General features: G+C 38.6%; 2 protein-coding genes across 4 annotated transcripts in view; one reads left to right on the top strand and one right to left on the bottom strand.

Moving 5' to 3' along the window:
* The window catches only part of PPAT (phosphoribosyl pyrophosphate amidotransferase), a 50,229-nt gene that overhangs the window by 3,055 nt on the left and 27,508 nt on the right, over positions 1 to 19,666 (bottom strand). Inside the window, exons 2-10 of the mRNA XM_061992573.1 lie at positions 12,162 to 12,228; positions 8,423 to 8,629; positions 7,029 to 7,141; positions 6,767 to 6,912; positions 5,459 to 5,531; positions 3,478 to 3,629; positions 2,232 to 2,359; positions 1,693 to 1,914; positions 810 to 930 (exon numbers count right to left, since the gene is read on the bottom strand). Coding sequence (XP_061848557.1) covers positions 810 to 930; positions 1,693 to 1,914; positions 2,232 to 2,359; positions 3,478 to 3,629; positions 5,459 to 5,531; positions 6,767 to 6,912; positions 7,029 to 7,141; positions 8,423 to 8,629; positions 12,162 to 12,228 — 1,229 coding nt within the window. The remainder of the gene's footprint in view (positions 1 to 809; positions 931 to 1,692; positions 1,915 to 2,231; positions 2,360 to 3,477; positions 3,630 to 5,458; positions 5,532 to 6,766; positions 6,913 to 7,028; positions 7,142 to 8,422; positions 8,630 to 12,161; positions 12,229 to 19,666) is intronic.
* PAICS (phosphoribosylaminoimidazole carboxylase and phosphoribosylaminoimidazolesuccinocarboxamide synthase) overlaps positions 15,047 to 19,666 on the top strand; it is a 41,799-nt gene continuing 37,179 nt past the window's right edge. For 2 of the 3 annotated variants that reach the window (XM_061992566.1, XM_061992570.1), the window contains exon 1: positions 15,047 to 15,434. In XM_061992566.1, the coding sequence (XP_061848550.1) occupies positions 15,047 to 15,434 (388 nt within the window). The remainder of the gene's footprint in view (positions 15,435 to 19,666) is intronic. The other variant, XM_061992567.1, reaches the window with a different exon arrangement.

Below are 19,666 nucleotides of genomic sequence, written 5' to 3'. Positions count from 1 at the left end.
AAATGTTCTAGCAGCAGCCAAGTCTGATAGCCTTCTCACATCTTTAGTTTCTTATCACTTGCACTCATTATTTTGTGAAAAATACTTTGAAATGAGGTCCTACAATCTTGAAAATATTGCAACATGCCTTGACAATAATTTTGGGGAAAAGAATTCACTGCAATATTATACACTAGGAATAAGTAACACAGGAAATCCGTTTTCAGTTTTCTATCTGTAACCATAGCTATGTTCTTAAACCATTAAAAAAATATTTTGCAGACCAAGAGGCCACATGCAGTAGATCTCCTCACTCACAAATCTTCACATGACCTCTGTTGCTGATATCCTGATGAAGAGTGTGTTATTTACCACAAGTAACATAAGCTGTTGGTTATTCTTTTGTCCTCCCTCAAAAATGATTCATTTTAGAGATTTGAGAAACTATTTAACATTCTTTGTTAATTTCAAGTGTTATTTCTTTCACAGTGAAATACATAATGCAGCTTATTTACATAAATGTGACTTTTTAGAAAAATCAGTGGGTGTTTACAAATTCCAAACATGTTTTTATGAATATCTCATGAAAGTGAAACTGCATTAGCTCTTCATTATAGGACAGATTTTCACCACTTATTTTCTTCCTGCTATTTTGCCTACAGTAGCTCCTTGTTGTGAAGTTTCCCAGAAGGATCCTTAAGTCCTTCAAAGCCGTGTTGTCACACTTTATCTGTCACTTATGATTATGCAATTATTCTAATGTGTCCTATTGTTTGGATAAATATATTTCACTAACTATGTTTTTAAAACAACCGTGTGTAGCAGTTTACCTATGTAGTTTGCAAGATCATGAAATTCAGGTCTGTTGGCAATCAGTTCTTCTTTAGTTGGAATGTTTATTCCCATGTAACATGGAAACTTTATGGGAGGTGAAGCCACACGGATGTGCACCTGAATAAAAACATAAATTTCAAAACAAGACTGCTATAAGGTAAAGATCAGCAGGTGATTTCACAATCGTAAAGACCCAGTTTGGCAAGAAAATCATAAAGAATGAAACATAGCACTGTGCAGAAGTTATGGAAGGGTTAAAAGTAAGATAAAGGGTTTTTAAAGGGAGCAACATAGCAGGACAGAGAAAGACAGGTTTAGAGATTATTTTTACAGTATTCTCTAATGTTAAGAAAAGGTTCCATCCTGACTTTGCTTTTCTTCTGTGGTGGTCAATCTTTGATCTACACAATTCACTTTACAAAGTCAGGTATTGCAGAGAACATTTTTGCTCCCAGTGACAGGCTCTGCACACTCTGTTTCAATTAAAAAAAAAAAAAAAAGTGCTCTGGTGCCTGAAGGCACATGCTATTTACTGCAGTACATGGTTGTGCTTATTGCAGTACTACAAGTCACACACCACATCAGGAATACCATACCAATACTTGATTTTCTGATTCTAACTACTTTGTTTTCTATTCTCTATTTGCCAGATAGTGCTTTATAAATGGAGACCTGTTTCTCTCAATCACCAAAAAGTCAGTCAAACAAAGGAACTTATCTTGTCTTCACAATAAGCATGCACTAGCTATTATTGTTCTGCACACTTGTCCTTTTACATTATGAAACAACAGACAGTACAACTGCAGACAAACCCCTGTGCTTTATCCTCCATCAATCTGCTATTTACATCTGTATTGTACTGATTGAAAATTAACTTACCTCTTTGGCTCCTGATTCTCTCAGTAGTTTTATTATGGGTGAAATGGTATTGCCTCTCACAATTGAGTCATCAATTATAACAACTCGCTTGCCTTTAAAATTATCAGAGAGGACACCAAACTTCTTTGCAACACCAAGTTGCCGTAATCTCATATTTGGCTGGATAAATGTTCTTCCTACATATCGGTTTTTACAGAGTACTTCTACGTATGGTAGGCCACACTGTAAACAGGAGACAGTTAAACACAGTCAATATGTAAAAAGCTGGTTATTTTCAGTTAAAGCAACCTTAAGGGTTCAGTATGACTTCACAGTAACAAAAACCCCTCTTTGAAATACATATATAGTGGAACAATGACAGAAAAAAACATGAGTGCAGATGACTCAACAGGAGTGCCTGCTGTACTCGAGATATAAAGCTTTATCAATACAAAACTCTCAATGGCTCACACCATTGTACTCCATTACAAAAAGAGATTTGTAGAAATACGCTTGGTGGGGGGGGGGGGCGGTGGGGAAAGAGGCAAGTTAACATATACCTTTTGAGCATAACCAAGAGCTGCTGGGGTTGCAGACTCTGGAACAGTGCTGACCAGATCCGCTTCCACGGGTGCTTCAATAGCAAGCTGCTGCCCGCATCTTCTCCTGACTGAATACACCATCTGACCTATGAACAGCGAGAAGTGTTTTTCCTGGTATGTACAATTCAGATTTCCCTGCAGTTTGCCATACACATTTCTGTGGCAAGTTGCAGGCATAGAAGTCAGTGAGAAAAACTCCAGAACTAATAAGCAGGCACTTCCATAAGGTCATTTTTTAATATCCTTGTCATACTCTAACATTCACATTCATATCACTACCAGAGAATTAAAACCCAGTTTGCCCTAATCAGGTAACTAAAGGTCCTGTGGATGGTACAGAGAGGAAAGAAGTGGTAATTATGCCTGCCTTTTCACAAGCAGCATATTCTATCTTTAGGTTGGTTTCTCTAGCAGACAAAGACTCTGCAATCCTGCAGAGACTGTCTGTCTCTGCTTGCTTCTTAACTTTGAATCGGTTATCAAAATTCTCCCTAAATTTAGAAAGAGGCCTCAGAAGCTTCTGAAGTCCTAAAACATTTGCATCGTTGAAGGTAACTGGGGCTATCGTGATAAGGCATCGCAGTAGTACTAAGGAATATAAGAAATAAGGATATTGAAGGGTAAGAAGATAACTAAAAAAAAGGATGTGGGGTGAAACTGGCTTTGGAACGGTGGGGAACCGTACTAGATCAACAGATGGCATGTCCATAGACAGTAAAGGAGAGCCTGTTTGTTAGGTATGGCTAATATCTTGTCACTGAGACAATTTTTGAAGGCTTCTACTGAAATAATAAAAGTATTAGACCAACAACCCCAAGTACTTAGGTCATGCATAGATTTACAAGTTATATTAATAGCATCTTCCTGAAATAACCCTTTATTGCAAAGAAAATGCCAAAATAAAGTGATTTTGCAGATCCTGTTTCATAAGTCTGACTTTTAAAAATGTTTTCTAAAAACCAGTAAAGTTTCACTCTTAGGTTTCTAACTTTTGAGGGAAATTTGCTCTACCTTAATCATGTTCATGGCTCTTTTCTTCCCTTCCACAGGACTATGCAGGCAACCTATTCTGTCCCAGCCCTGGTCTGCAAGCTCACATTCAGTGGTACCCTACTATGATTCCAGATCCTTTCCAGAGTCATTGTTCTTAAGGATAACATCTCCCGCTATTAAGAGAGGAGCTTTGTACCTTAAGTCTTCTTACCTTCAAAAATACTGTCTGGTCTTGCAAAATAAACATATTCAAAGATGCAGAATGCTGATGGATCTCCTTCAGGTCTTGGTACAACATCCAGTGTCTGGACATCATATCTAGATATTTTCACAATCTCTCCAGGAAGGACCTCACGATAGTACCTTGAAAGAGAAATACACAGCATTTAGAAATGTCCAGAACCTGGATGAAAAATCTGAAATATACACAAGATTCAACTGACAGGGAAAAAATGCTTCTGAACATCCTAACATGACGGTTTGTTTCCATCTTAGAGTTTAACCTGGAGTGTTTTAAGACTGACATGCTACGACAAGTAATCTTCACTAAACCAGTCTGAATTACCACCCAAAAGCAGTAAATGAATACTTAGAGAATTATGGTGTTCTTCCTACATGTAAGATGTACAGTACTCAGTCTAGTACAGGTTTAATTGAGATTAAATATATTTTAATAATTTAGCCCTGGATCAACACTAGAGGACTTTTCCATAAAAGTTAATAAACATTATAATGCAATGTAAGAAACATAATCAAGAATAAAGATGGTAGCCAAAAAAATCCTGCCCAGAGAGCCAATCTAGAGAAATATCTGTCTAGTGATGACTGGTAGCTCTCTCTGAGTGACATAAAGCCAACTAGAAATCTACATTCCAGTTCTCGTATCTGAGAACATGTAGAATAGTGTAAGTTTATTATGTTACAATATTTATTCCTATTAAACATTTTCCTAGATCCTTTTGTGAGTCCTCAGGTGACTATTCTAAAAATTTCCATCTAAATCTATCCCAAAAAGCTGAAATGTTCTGGAGATATAAATCAGAGCTGAGCAAATCTGAGGTTATTCGTCGGTCAGATGCCAGCATTAGCAGGCAGCAGCACTGACTACAGCAGAAGTTTAGGCAATATTCCTTTTTTTTTAAAGACTCATAGGCTTCAACTGATGGTCCTACATGGTAAACTTCTCTTAAGAGAGATGTTGAAGCATTGTCAGGAAACAGTTATTCTTATCCTTATGTAGAATAAACTGTCTCAAGAAAGCCCCTGTTACCAATAGCTAACAACAGAGACAAGGCAGAAGTTACAGCAAAACAGAGAACACCACACCTATAATAAAACACTGCAGAATGGAGTAAAAGGCCTCTGAAGTGCAGTCACGTTGCTTCCCTATTTTGCATTTTGTTTCTTTTTATTCTGCAGTTGTGTTGTTAATGCATTTTGTCACAGTTATATTTGAAGAGGATCCAACTTTACTTGTTAGTCTAGTCCCCAAATGCACATTTTTATAACGTCTGATTAGGAATATGCTTTCTCATAATCTCTCTTACTTTAATTATGTTCTAGTTCACAATTGCCTTCAACTCCAAACTTCTAAAGATCACCTTGCAGTTCCTCTTATCTTTCTCTTTTTGTCCAGAGAAAGTATCACATCTTTTCAGAGTACCTTATCTGGAGAGGTAACATCAATGTCATCTCATGTGTTGGCTCTGATGCGTGTCTGCATGCATGGAAATAGTTTCAGGTGCCCATCATTTTTTCAAACAAGGAGGCTGGCTCATCAGACAGTATGTGCTACAGCTCAGCCTGTGAGCTACCAGTGTAACCTTTCTGCAGTTGAAAAATTATTTTGAAATAGAACAATTCTGCTGCAAACGAGGCTAAAATTAAAAAGTTATATGGATAACCAGGTTTAATGCAACAAGTAAGAGGCATTTACTTTACAACAGTAAAGTCATCTTTATTATTAATTTCTGAACACATAATTCTTCTTTTACATTAATCTGTTAAAGAAAATAAACTGGCCAAAAAAATAGGTCTGGGAAAAAAAAAAACACTTCTAAAGAGTCCAACAAACTAATCCTTGATGTCTTCTTTTACATTGTTATAGATTATGACATTTGGCAATTTGAGGTTTAGTGTTCAATCATTGCCTGAGGAGAGCTTTCAGATAAAGTGAGAAGTGGGTAACTTACTCTGCGCCTATAGACAAAAAGCTACAGGATTCGGAAGAGACTACCCATCCTTCTGTTTCACTGTTATCTTTCCCTGAAATGAAAAGTTTCAGTTAGAGTTCACAATTCTTATTACCATCTCCCCCCTACAATTGCATTTCTGCTGCAGTACATGGCTTGCTATGGTTTAGGTTGCCAAGTGTCCAAAGAGTGTTGTAATTTCTAATTAAAAGGTAGTGTATTCTGAAGTTTCTCTAATATTACTTAAAACCAAACCAAACCAAAGCACACTTTATAAATGTGTTCTAGGCAGAAGTGGAAGTGACAGCATCATATTCACAGTTCATAAAGCAAGACAATTCAGATTTAATAATTCAGATAACCTTTGTTATCTCTGCAGTATTTCAAACTTTTGCAATTCTGTTTCAGTAACTTCAGATATACATAATGACTTTCTTCACACAAGAAACTCCTTATTTTACCAGTGCTAAATGCGTTGATAGATAGATCCTTTGGATTACAAGGGATGCTGGATTGAACTCCACTAAGAAGGGGTTTCAGTAACAGGCAAGATTGGGTTGTATAAAAAACATATTGATGTTTCTTAAAAATACTGATGATTTTTCTTGTGGTTAAGATTACATGTTTTGTGAAGATACCAAAGCATTTAATTCCTTGCCTTTGAATTACTTTAAGACACATTTTTATACAAATGAACAGACTGTAATTTTGCTTCATGGAAAATGTTGATTTTCAGGTTAAGTGGGAACACAAAGAATTTTTTCCATAAATTCATTGTATAGTGTTCCATTCCCATATTATGGTATGACTGGGAGTGCTTGGAATTTAGAAACACACTGCCAGTGATCCAGCATTTTCCAGCCACCTTACTACATGAGAAAGGAAGAAACCAGACTTGTTTCTGGACTGGACATAATCTTCAGCAATGCTTGTGCAGGGGATTTGGACTAGATGACTTCCAGAGGTCCTATCCAACCTCAACCCATCTGATATTTTCTTCATCCCTCCTTTCCTGTTTAGGTGATGAGATGTTAATTAAACTTTCACAAATATTCTGTTACAGTTGGGCTCCATAATTCTGACACTGTCATCAGGCAACTATGATTCCCTTTTGCTGGGAACTGGAAAGATGTCTGCAGACTTCCTACAATTTGTTTTGTTTTAAATTTTAAAAACTTAATTTTGCATCACAGATTCCTCCTTGAAGCTCAGTCAATTACATGTAGCTTTAATTACTTATGGCAGTGAGTTCAGGCACAAGCTATATCTATATGCATGTATGTGTATGAATATATATGTGTAGTTTACCTTTTCCATTCATGTCTCCTACTGGAATAAGACGACCAATGCAGAGTGGGCGATTCCCATATGGATCACGTACTGCATAGATTATGTCTTTATGCATAATTAGCAATGAATATGAAGTTGGCGTTTCGTTCATTAAATTTTTTATTCTGAAATGAGACATAGGTGTACATAATCATGTGTCACACAAACGGCCATGTGCATTTACAGCTGCATGTCATGCTGTGATTAGGCTGCTGTTGATTCTGAAAGCCATCCTCCTCACCTTGCTACCCAGTCGGCTGTATCATCATTCTCTAGAGGAGGTGTGAAAGCCAGCAGCTGGGTGATCAGTTCACTGTCAGAGCTGGTTGACAGTCCTACACCATGTCGCATAAGCTTTTAAGACACAAAACAAAAGTGTTACCAACATTACAAAAAATACCACATAACACTGCTCAGATTTTAATCCAATACCACCTTTGTGCAATGAACAAATGTTTTAAAAAATATTAGTGCTTCAGGTGATCAGATCAGAACAATGTCAAATTTTTTCCAACAAACCAAATATGTAAAAAGAGCTTGTGCAATGATCTATGCCTGGTACTGCATTTTCTCCGTTTCATCTCATTCCTTTGTTCCACATGCCACCAAAATTAATACCACCAATGTTCAGGGCACAAATTCATGTTTTGGCCATTTAATCAGCTTTTTACTTCTGATTGCACTGGGAAGAGAGGTAAAGCATATGAAATTACCTATAGCAAATACAGAAAGAGGTATCAAGGCAGAATGATGGTTTGGGCACAAATGAGCAACAACAACAAAGTGACGGAAAAGGAGGCAGAATGAGATTAAAAAACTGAAATCCCTCAACTGAAAGTCTGCTAGACTGCAGTGTACCTATAACAACCCTGCAGTGTATCTGTCCAACTACTGCAACCCATTCAATGCTGTATGCATTACAGTTCCTAATTTTTATCTTTAGAAATCATTTTATATCTCATGTAACTCTGATTCTCCACTCTCCATCTGCATTTTCTCACCACTTTTTTCCTCCCATCCATCCATTCATACACTTGTGGCTCTGATTAAAGATGGGCAGGTTCCTTTGGGCATGCCATACGCTTGCCTCACTTCAACGCAAGACTATGTTGTCTCGCTTTTGGATGAAATGAATCATGGAAGACATTTCACAGTGAAACATTTGCTAAATTGGAATTTGGTTCTTTTAACACATACCTTTCTAGCCAAACACACTACAAGATTTGACATTTGTTGGTTTATGTCCTGACAATGCTCATGATTATTTTTGCAAGCCAGAAAAAAAAGACAGTACTCCAAACCAGACATTTCACATTGCAATCACCTCACTTTAATTATACCTCTTCTAACTACTACAGAGGAGCAGAGCTTCATGCCAAGCTATCTTTTTTTGTAACTGAGTTTATTTTCTCCCTTAATGAACAGGAATGTGATCATCAGCCAAACAGCTGGTAAATTATCCCGTGACAGCTACAAATGCCTCCCCCGTCGTTTTTTTTTCCCACAGAATGATAGGTTACGGGGCTCTTTCATTGCTCCAAGCATTCTGGGATTAAGGAAAAGTCATAGCAAACTTCTTGTTCGTTGCTGCCTCATACTCTGCTCATGCCAGAGTTTCCTGAAGGAGATACTAACCTTCCTCCTGAGTCGTACAGCATTTGTTAGCTCCCCATTGTGTGCCACAGCGATCTTCCCATGAAGAGTCTCTACAACAAAAGGCTGGCAGTTCTGCAGCTCAGAAATTCCCGAAGTGGAGTACCTTGTGTGCCCAATACCGAGGTTTGAAACGTACAGTTTCTTCAGGCTGTCCGCATTGAAGACATGATTTATAAGACCCATTCCCTTTGGGAGAAAAAGAAATAGTTCTGTTTGGTTTTATTTTTCCTGGCAACTTCCTCAAGATGATCAGGGGACTGGAGCATCTTCCTTATGAGGAAGGGCTATGGGAACTGGGGCTGTTTAGTCTAGAGAAGAGGAGACTGAGGTGGGATCTCATTAATAAGGATATAAATGATGGGTGTCAGGAGGTTCAGACATCCCTTTTTTCTAGGACAAGGGATAATGGGATAAAGCTGGAACACAAAAAGTTCTATTCGAAAATAAGAAAAAACTATTTTACTGTGAGGGTGAGGGAGCCCTGGCATATACTGCCCAGGGAGACTGTGGAGTCTCCTTCCTTGGAGGTCTTTAAGACCTGCCTGGATGCCTTCTTGTGCAACCTGATCTAGGTGGACCTGCTTCTGCAGGGAGGTTGGACTAGATGATCTCTAAAAGTCCCTTCCAACCCCTGCCATTCTATGATTTCTCTTTTTGTTTGTTTTTGGTACTGCAATAATGCAACTTTAAGAGAAAGGCAATTAACCTGAAAGACATGGGAAAGAAAGGAGCTGCGTAGTTGTCACAGTGATATATCAGATTTCATTATTCCTGTTTTTAAGTAAAGCAACATATATTTTGGTACTCAAGATTTTCATGGAACACTACCAAAACTGTTGTGTCATTTCAAAACACCAGGAAAAAGACTGCCAGAAGACAGGCAAAGAAGAAAAAGGCTTGTTTATTCAACAAGCAGTATGCTGAGATATTTCAGCAGCAAGAATAGTCTGAAACATTTGCAGAGAGAGTAGAAATTAAGACTGGATTACAGGCCCTCCTACTAACTCTTGCTTTTGTAGCTGCCTGTGGAAAATATTTTCAACATTTCAACCTTCAATGCTCAGTTTCCCTGTCACATGTCGTCATGTACATGAGAGCACACAGGGTAACGCTCCTCTAGAACCTCCAGACCTATGCAGGAGAGGTCTGAAGCTGAGAAAGGTTCAGAGCCTGTGCTGTAAGTACAATAAGAGGATGAGATGGGACAGGAAAGATGTACATTGGTTGAACTGTTTTCAGAGCTCAAACAGAAGTGCTTAAAGAAAGCTCAGTTTTAGGATATTTTCTGCTGTGGCTGCTATTGAGTTAGAACACCAAGAGGCTGTGGTTGCACGTGTAGTTTTAGTATATTATCATGTTAAAAAGTTACTGCCTTAAACTATCAAACTGGTGAAAGTTTCATAGAATCGCATCATAGAATGGTAGGGGTTGGCAGGGATCTTTATAAATCATCTAGTCCAGCTCACCTGCAAGTTTGCTTTAAACATTCAGCAAACTTTAGGCCAGATCAGTTATCATCTGTTTTCTCACAGATTACATCAAGGCGGTCTAGAGTCATGTGCTTATATATGAACAGAAATGCAACCATGCACTCTTATTTTACTCAGGTCAACTTTATCTGAACAGGAGATCTGTCAATTCACAGGTCGAGTATTAATGGATGTATCTGTGTTAACCATTGCAGTTGCTTAAACAATGAATGTTGTTGTACACTAGACTTGGTTGCACAAGTACACAAGATTTTAATTGTAGTATGAAATATTCCTCTGACTTAGATTGTGTTGGTGCAGTCTGGCGAATGTGTATTACACCAGTTTTTACTGGTGTCCTAAGTTCTCAATTTGGACAATGTTACATCTCTCTTATACAAGGCCTGGTATTTGCCATAACATGATAATGGTCTGACAAATACCTACTTGAACATATTTTTCTGCATATCCAAGTGTGAAATGATCAAAGTCTTTCTCCTACTGCCATCACTATGTCTACACCAGAGATTTAAGTTTTTCCAAATTCTGAGCTAATAGAGCTACATAGTAATGTTTTGTTATACAAACCTAGCTGAAAGGCTCTGATAGATACATCTGGAGGAGACTTTCTGGGAGAGTTTTAAACAAAGGATTAATACCCCTTGACAAAGGCTATTAATCCATAGTCAAAGGTTGGCAACAATCAGTAGGGAATACATAACCCATGCCCTAGGTGTTGCAGTTCACACACTAATATATGTATTGCTTTAAGATTGTTGACAAAGGTGGGTTTGCACAGAAGCATTGGGTAGTAAAACAATGCAGTGAGAAACAGGAACCTTTCCATGCTGTTGTCTCTGCTATGAAGAAGAGTCAGCCAGAGTCTGAAGGACAAATAAATACAGCAGCACCCTAGCCACTGATGTCTTTACGGACTAGTTTGTAAGTCAGAGTTCTTAATATATTTTCAGCAGTGTAACAGACCCAAATGTTTGTTACATTAGCACTACTTCCAGGATTAAACAAGTTATAAAAATTGTACTCCACAGGCTTTTTATTATACTGCAATTATTACTGATTTTAAAAGTGCTGTAGCTGAGAAACATATTTCAAGGATAAAAGAAAACATCACATGCTCTACAACTCTTAAAATATCAAAGCTGATATGATGAGATAGTCAATTAAATTCTTAGCATGACAGGTAAGTATTTCAGCTCAGTAACATGGAAACACTACAAATAATTGTATCATCTTATAGAAGTTCATTCAGACCAGCTGTTTTTACTATGGGATATACACAGCAGCTCACTTTAAAGGAAGCTGAAATTCCTGTAAACCTTAAGGAAAAACCAAGCAAGAATAGGAATGAAAAACAGATAATACAGTGCTGAAGTTGAGAAAAGCAGCATCTTAAAGTCTGTGTGTGTGTGAATCAGGCTGTAAGTGACAGGAGAGAGAAAATACCTAGAGAGGCAACAAACACAAAGCTTGATGAGACAAGATTTTGCATGAGGCATTGAGCAGTCATGCATAGGTATACATGCTGCTGCAGCAAAGCAGTTCTTACTCTTGGACTCATTTGAAAAGCTTAATTATCCTCCTCAGAGACCTCTGAATGTGAAGACAAACTGCTTTCTGATTGCAGTCAGAGAACACCTATGCAGAATTGCCCCATAGTTATTTTGCTGATGTAGCTTTATTTCCTGCTCTTCCTTATTTCCTTCCTTCCTGTTCTTTATTTCTCCAGGAAGGAATAGCCTGACAATTTTTTTTCTTTATCACTATTCAGTGCAGAATGAGCAGAAATATCCCTAGGTATTCCTTCTGGCATAATACTTTTGAGGCTATATCATTTTACATCTTTTATCATCCCCTGGGATTCTCTCAGCTTGAGAAAGACGGCGTGACCTTCTCAGACCTCCACTCAATCTTTTATTCTTATATTTATTTTTACCTATGGGTAGTTGCCAGTTCCTTCAGTTTAACTAACGCAAGAATTAGTCATCCATTTCTTGTACACAGGCTATTGCTGTATTTCTTTTCTTTTGATCCCAAGTTGCACCTGTGCTCCAGAGTACAGGGTGACTTTGGTAAGTAGCTTTTGTGATATCAATAGCCTGATCTAGATACTACTGTGTGTCTGCCACTTTGCGCATGGACATTCCCAGCAGGATAACAGTGGCATTTTTGTTTTAAACATGCATAGAAAATTGCATCTCAGGCATCTACAAAAAATTAATTTACATTACCTTGTGCACTTTGAATGCCTGGGATGACTCTCCATCACTTGTCACAATTCCAGCACTCTCCTGGCCCCTATGGACAAAATAAATAATTAACATAAAGCACTGAAATACTTAAAATTAAATGCTTTAACATACAATGGATTGGTGGTTTTCTATCTGTTCTTTACAACATGAAATTTTAATGTAAGTTTATTTCTTGCTCTATTTTACAGGCTTGAAATCAAAACTGGTTTCTTGCCCATGTTATACTTTATTTCAAGAGTCACATAAGGTTTGTGCCTAAGCCCACTGAATTCAGTGGGAATCTTTCCACTAATAAGTGCTGTTTCAGTCCTATTTCAGTGTAGGCATAATATAACAGCAGATGCTTAATCTGAAAAGACACTTTGCAGTGATAGTCTAGGCTTTAGCAGTAGGCTCTATGGCACTATTCTATTTCTGCTTTGGTTTGAGGGTGTATTAAGAAATTCATAGTCTTGCCTAAGGCAATGCATTGTCAATGCAATGCACTGATGACCTATGCAGAAGGCTTTGCATTCTTGAACTTAAGCAGTTAAGCTAGCATTTATACCTCTTAAAAGGTATATGGACCCTCTGATAAAACCATTTTTAGCACATAACACTAATACCAGGCTCAAGCAAAACAAGTTTGGTGTAGAAACTCAGGGTGGCATTTGTGCTTTGTTGAGCAGAAGAGCTGTGTTAGCTGAAATTACAAGAGTTTTCCCCAGCCCCCTGTTCCCCCCAGCCCTGTCTCCCGGCTCCATCCCTGGATGTAGGCCCAGGCCAGGGGTAGGCAGCAAAGGGCAGGCAGAATATTGCACAGTTGCCCAAGATTTATTATACGGTCCTTATCCACTGAAAATGTATGTTTTGCAGACAGGATTTTTTTGAGGTAACAATGCAGGCTGCTTGATCTTCCTTTAAAAGGCTTCCTGGAATAATGCAGAGTGTTACCTCTAACAAAATTCCTGCCATATATCAGGCAGTCCTCCCCCTCTACTCTGGCCCGGTGAGGCCTCATCTGGAGTCCTGTGTCCAGTTCTGGGCTCCTCAGCTCAAGAGAGACAAAGAACTACTGGAGGGAGGGCTACCAAACTCAGGGGAGTGGAACATCTCTCCTGTGAGGAAAGGCTGAAAGATCTGGAGCTGTTTAGCCTGGAGAAGACCACGAGTGGACCTCATCAACATTTATAAGTACCTTACACCTTATGTTAACAGAATGCATGACACTTTTTTTCTCTAGTGTCCAAGGACAGGACTAGGGATATGGACATAAGCTGGAACACACAAAAAGCTCCACCTAAACTCAAAGATAAAAATTCGTTACTCTAAGGGTGAGGGAGCCCTGGCACAGGCTGCCCAGGGAGGGTGTGAAGTCTCCTCTGGAAGTCAGGTCAAAATCCGACTGGATGCGTTCCAGTGTTACCTGATGGAAGTGAACCTGCTTTAGCATAGGGTTGGACTAAATGATCTCTAGAGGTCCCTTCCAACCCCAACCATTCTATAATTCTATGATCCACAATGCCTGTAATGCTCATAGGGACTTTGGCACACTGGTACACTCCCTTCCACTCCTGTAGAATCATAGAATCACAGAATAGTAGGGGTTGGAAAGGACCTTTAGAGATCATCTAGTCCAGCCTCCCTGCAGAAGCAGGGTCACCTAGATCAGGTCACATAGGAACATGTCCAGGTGAGTCTTGAAGACCTCCAAGGAAGGAGACTCCACAACCCCTCTGGGCAGCCTGTGCCAGGGCTCCATCACCCTCACAGTGAAATAGTTTCTTCTTATATTTAAGTGGAACTTTTTGTGTTCCAGCTTCATCTCATTACCCCTTGTCCTGTTACTAGCTACTATACAAAAAAGGGATGTCCCAACCTCCTGACACCCACCCTTTAGATATTTATAAATGTTAATATATCAATCAATCTCAATCTCCTCTTCTCCAGACTAAACAGCCCCAGTTCCCACAGCCTTTCCTCATGTGAAAAGGAAAGATTTTTTTTATATAAAAGGAAGTGCTTAGAATATTTTTGGAATGTTAAATGAAGATCCTATTTGTGCATTAGATTGGTTTAAATCAACTGGAATTACTGACACTGTCCCTTTAAAGAGCAACAAAATCCATAGTGAGAAAGAGGGAAGCAAAAGGCTTTCTTCAAGCTGATAGTTTACATCTTTCATGTAGCACTAATTAAAGAAAACAATGCTCAATTTCATTACCACAAAGCTTACACAATTTTACTGATTTAGTCAGATTTTAAAGTACGTATGCTTTTCATTAAAAATTGCTCATAACCAATGAATATTAAGAGTTAAAAATATATATACGACCATCAGTCAAAACCAAATACGACACAGACAGGCAAATGTAAAGTGGGATAATCTTATTCACATTACTACCAGACCAACTATTGCAAACGTGCCACTTGTCCGGAAAGCCCAGCCCCCATAGCTCCTGGGTGCAAGGAGCTGCCGTAATTCCCACCCTGCAAAGAGCAGGGGAGAATGGGGTTTGGTGGAGGAGTGGGTCGTGTTGTTTGAGGTTTTTTAAAGGAATGTGATGGTGTGATTGTTTCTTTTTTATCCTCTCTAGTGCTGGCACTGAAGCGCTTTTCCCCAAGAAGGGTTAAAACTGAGCAAGCCTGGCCCGGCCCGGCCTTCCCGCCTCCCCCCCCCCCCCCGCCTGAGCTGCCTTATTCGCCTGCCTCTAATACCGAGCCTGCTTATTTGGCAGTTTCTCAAGTTACTCCCCTCAGGCAGCTTGAGCCAGTAAAACTAGATCCTTTCATCTCGGTGGAGCTTACTGACAACCAGCCGTCTGGTTTCCTAGGAAACAAAATCTTGGCTAGAAATAGTGAATCATTTCCAGGTCACTTTCAACATGGAGAGTGGAGCAGGGAAGCATTGGACTGAGGAGGAGGTTAAAGCCTTGTTAAGCGTCTGGTCAGAAAAAAATATCAGAAAGCAACTCCACGGCACCCTGAGGAATAAAGGAATATTTATCTACATTGCTAAAAGGTTGCAGGAGTTAGGAGTTTGCAGGGACTGGAAACAGTGCCGTGCAAAGTATAAAAACCTGAAGTACGAATACAGAACGGTTAAATATGCCCACAACTCTGGGGATGTCACTAAAACCATGAAGTTTTTCCATGACCTGGATGCCATATTGCGATACGAACCTGTCACACAATTAGAAGCAGAAGAAAACGGCAGGTGTACTGTGACTGAGACGCAGCTGAACACAAGCCCCACAACAGAGAGCACGCAAGGTAAAAAAACCTGTTTTTTGCTTCTATTTTTCTCTCATTGCTTAAAAACCAAAGGGAACAAAACCGAAGCTGGAGTTAGCTCGAGCCGAAGCGGAGGTTGCGCAGCCCCAACAGCACTGTTAGAACTGACTTAATGCACTCCTCACGCAGGGGAATAAAATGTTAGCACCCACCAGTGTCGAAGTCTGTAAATACAGCATAATTCTAGCAAAATTATGCCAACTGCTTGTATCGGCAGCCTCGGCAATTACTTGCTGGTGTCGAGACTCCTGCACAGGACTCAAATGTTAAATTAAGAAAAGCTCCTTTTCATTCCCTTTGACAATTGTTTGAAGTACTTTGGAAACAGGTTTTGTAGAACTCCTATTAAGATGTAAACTTAAAGAAAGATAAAAGTAAAGGTCGAAATGGTCATGACTTTTAAAGAATTGCTATTTGTGGTACAAGTGAAATGTAAATTTTTTATTCTCATTTCTCTGTAACTGGAAATTTAGGTATGATCACTAAAGGTAAATTAAATGACTTTGTAAGCAATTCAATGTGAATATTTAAAAAGGGGGCATTTAATAACTAATCATTAAAAACATGTAATGTAATGAGGAAAGTAAAAAAATCATCAGATTTATCAGACTATTGTGAGGCAAACTAAATAAATACAACTGCTGTTATTCTGAAGGGATTTTTACCAAATTATTCCTTTGTTTCGTTCAGCCCTCTCTACATATGCATTTAAGCTGTGCTTAACATTTCATTAGGGTCAATCTGCTATTTGACATCACTCAAATCTCCTTGACACATCCTAAATGTCATTGAAGCATAAGCTCCAATAATAGTTATAAGTACCAAAATAAGATGACTAAAAAGAGAAATGCAAATCTGAGCCGTTTATTCCCACAGGATGTGGCGTTTTACATTAAGATTATCAATCTTTTTTAAGAAAACAAAAAATTCAACATTAGTAGGAGGGTAGTTTGCTAAAGGCGTGGAAAGGAGCTGGGCATTTTGTTGCCCTTGTACCCTTCCATGTCTTCCTCTACAATGCTGTTTTACAGGTCAGAGGAAAAGAAATTGCCATTTTTCTTGTCATTGTTTACTGTAATGCAAAGCTTGACCTTAATTTGTCATCACTACCAGAAAGTCTCTATTGTGTCAAAGTCACTTAAAATGGCAATTTATGCTATTTTCACATGTCCTTTCTTCACTGTATATTGCAATCCAGGTTTATTTTTTAACTTTCAGAACTGGGGCTAATACAAGCTGTTTACACTTCTGAAGACTACCTAAAACTAAGATAGTGTCCTTTATCTGAGGCTCTGCCCCACTGTGTAGTCTGATGTAGTTTGCATCAATTGTTAATTCTAATTCTTACCTGCCTTAGGCCTCTAAAAAGTTTAAATCAGAAAAGATTAAATTCAGTTGTGAATCCCAAACTAGAATATATATTAAAAAAATACCCCGGGTGAGACACACCTCATTTTGAAGCATTATAGTCTTGCTGTAAAGGTGATAGAATTAAATATAATTCTTCAATGTATAAGCACTACTGTTACTCCCTTATAAAAATAAAACCAATCAAGTGTGATGGATAAGCAAAATCTAAATACAACTAACTGTAGTAATGCAGCACTAATGGTAATAATTTAAATGCAAATATGTTCACAACAACCATAATTCATTCACAAAGAAAACACACCAAGACACAAAGATACCCTGCAGCTATGCAGAATGCATACATCTGTAACAAGGGGCAGAGAAAAGTGCTGGGAGAACATCAGCTTTCTTCATTTAGGAGTACAAGTCAAGCAAGTAATGCATGTTACAGGCCCAGTTCGTTTCCCACTGTGGTCAGAGTTGCAACCTCTGCCCAGCTCAGTATTTTGAAGGACACTTGTAAGGCTAAAATGACATCTATGGTTCTGCAGATGATGCTCACAAGTTGTATTCTGGGGGCAGATACTCAATTCCTTGCGTGGGCAAAGGAAGGCCACTGCCCCTGCCCCAGCCAGGAACCTGTCTGGTCCCCCACCACCTGTTTTAGGGCTAAAGCTAACCCATGTTACCTCTAACGTGGCTATCATCCTCCGTAAGGCAAACTGACCACAGTTCATTAGCCTCTCCTCCCTGCAGGTCACCTCCTGGGCTTCTGCCTTTCAACCCATTTTGACAGAGCTGGAGGAATCAAGGATGTCTAGGCTTGTGACTTGGGTAGCAAGAACAAAATGCTATCAGCAAACTAAAACCTGAGCCAAATAATTACTGTCTACTATGCATGTCTTACTTGATTTGAAGAACTTACTAGCTATACTAGTTTTATTTAAAGCACAGAACAAGGGACAGCGCATGCTCCTAAAGAAATTACCAATTTAACCATTCTGCTTGGCCTCAGTCTAAATATTCATACATATCATTAATAGAAAGCTAAACCGCAGTCTTTGTGTTTGATTTGCCTGATTATCTGAGATACAGGGAGATTGCTGAGAGGGAGGGAAGGAAGGAAGGAAGGAAGGAAGGAAGGAAGGAAGGAAGGAAGGAAGGAAGGAAGGAAGGAAGGGAGGGAGGGAGGGACTACTTTTGTATAGTATACTATAGATCATATTTCTATAGTGTTTTTCCTGCAGTTTTCTTTTGAAAGTCTAATTGAAGAAATAAATACTGAAAATCACAATAAAATCTAAGGGAGAGGTATCTTGGGACAAACTTGGTAGCAACACACATCCCTTAATTTCCAGCTTGTTTGGGGAAAGATAACACTTTTTGCGTAAGTAAGAACATAAAGCACTGTAATCCAGAGATGTTTGTGTTGTCCTCCCAAAATACATGTCTTCAGAGACAACATAGAGTTGTAGCTTAAATAATCACTAAAAACAATAGAAGTCAACATGTTCAATTCTCTTAAACTTTAGTTCTTCTATGATCCCAATATTCAACAACCAACAAAATCCATGTAGAGTGATGATGCATTATGAAAAATGGTACCTTTCATTAGAGTTCAAATTAATAATCTTCCCATTTGGTTAACCAGTTTTAATTATTTCATGTTAAAAGTATTAATAAATCAACTACATGATTTACAAAAGTAAAGCTCACCTCCTAATTCATGTCAAGTTATTTACACTCTTTTCTATTTCTCCTAATGTTTAAATAGTAAAGCAGTGGTCACTTTCCTTGACCTTCACTTTACCACAGCAAATGCAGAAAGATTATCAAGTCAGAGCAGAAATGCATCAGCAATGACAATATTGTCATATATACAAAATTCAGACAGCTACTAGAAAAGCATAAAGAACCTTCAGAAATGCAGACTTGGAAATGCCACTCATTATGTAACATTAAACTTGTCATTGATAAGTATTTGATATACCTATTTCTTTTTCAGTGTGCAATACTCATCAGGTGCTTCCCCCCATCAATTATTTTATCATCTTTTTGCATTAACTGTTCTTATTTATTTAAAATAATAAATTACCTCTTTTTAATATGACAATGTAATAAACTTGCTCACCCTAGTACCCATGGCACATTCAGCACCCTTCCAAGAAAGGATTTCTTTCCCCTTTTTGTAGTTTGCTTTGCAGCTCTTAAGCAGACAAAACACCAGTCCTGCCACTGGAGCTGGAGGCATAAGTGCACTTTTCCCTCCCTCGGAGATCAGACCACTGCATCTGTGAGTCATTCTGAGCCTTGCTGAAGGTCCAGAGGATTTAGAGTAATGTTTTCAAATTAACCCAAATGCAGTTTTCAGATACCAGGTTGCATCCTAACCTCACCTCCTCACTGTTCTTTGTGAGCAACTACAGCAGTACTTTTGAGGAGGTAGCTTTCATCTCTCTGGCCTGCCTGGCTGGAGTTGACAGCAGCTCAATTTCCTGGACAGTGAATCAACATCTCAAACCTCCTGTCTGTCAACACAGGACACTGAATACAGCATATTGCCACAGAACAGCTTAAAAGTCAGTCCTCTGTGAGAATTAAGCTGATTCAGAACCTGACTTGCATATATGGCTTTCTAACCTTTTTAAACATTGCTATAATAGTGTTTTTTAAGGAAATGTAGGAACACTATGCTGTGAAAATGTAGACTGAATCCTGTCAGCTACATATATGTCTGTTTTCTAGTGACAATACTTTCCTGCTTTCCCTATGCCATTAATGAATTCCTTAGATTTCTAGAACTCCTTGCAGAACATTCTTGTTTTCTTCCTACTCTATATATTCTTCATTATTTTTTTCTT

The sequence above is a fragment of the Colius striatus genome, chromosome 3, assembly GCF_028858725.1.
Source record: "Colius striatus isolate bColStr4 chromosome 3, bColStr4.1.hap1, whole genome shotgun sequence".
Classification (NCBI taxonomy): Eukaryota; Metazoa; Chordata; class Aves; order Coliiformes; family Coliidae; genus Colius; species Colius striatus.
The sequence above is the reverse complement of the archived record's forward strand: the minus strand, read 5'-3'. Positions and strand labels throughout refer to the sequence as shown.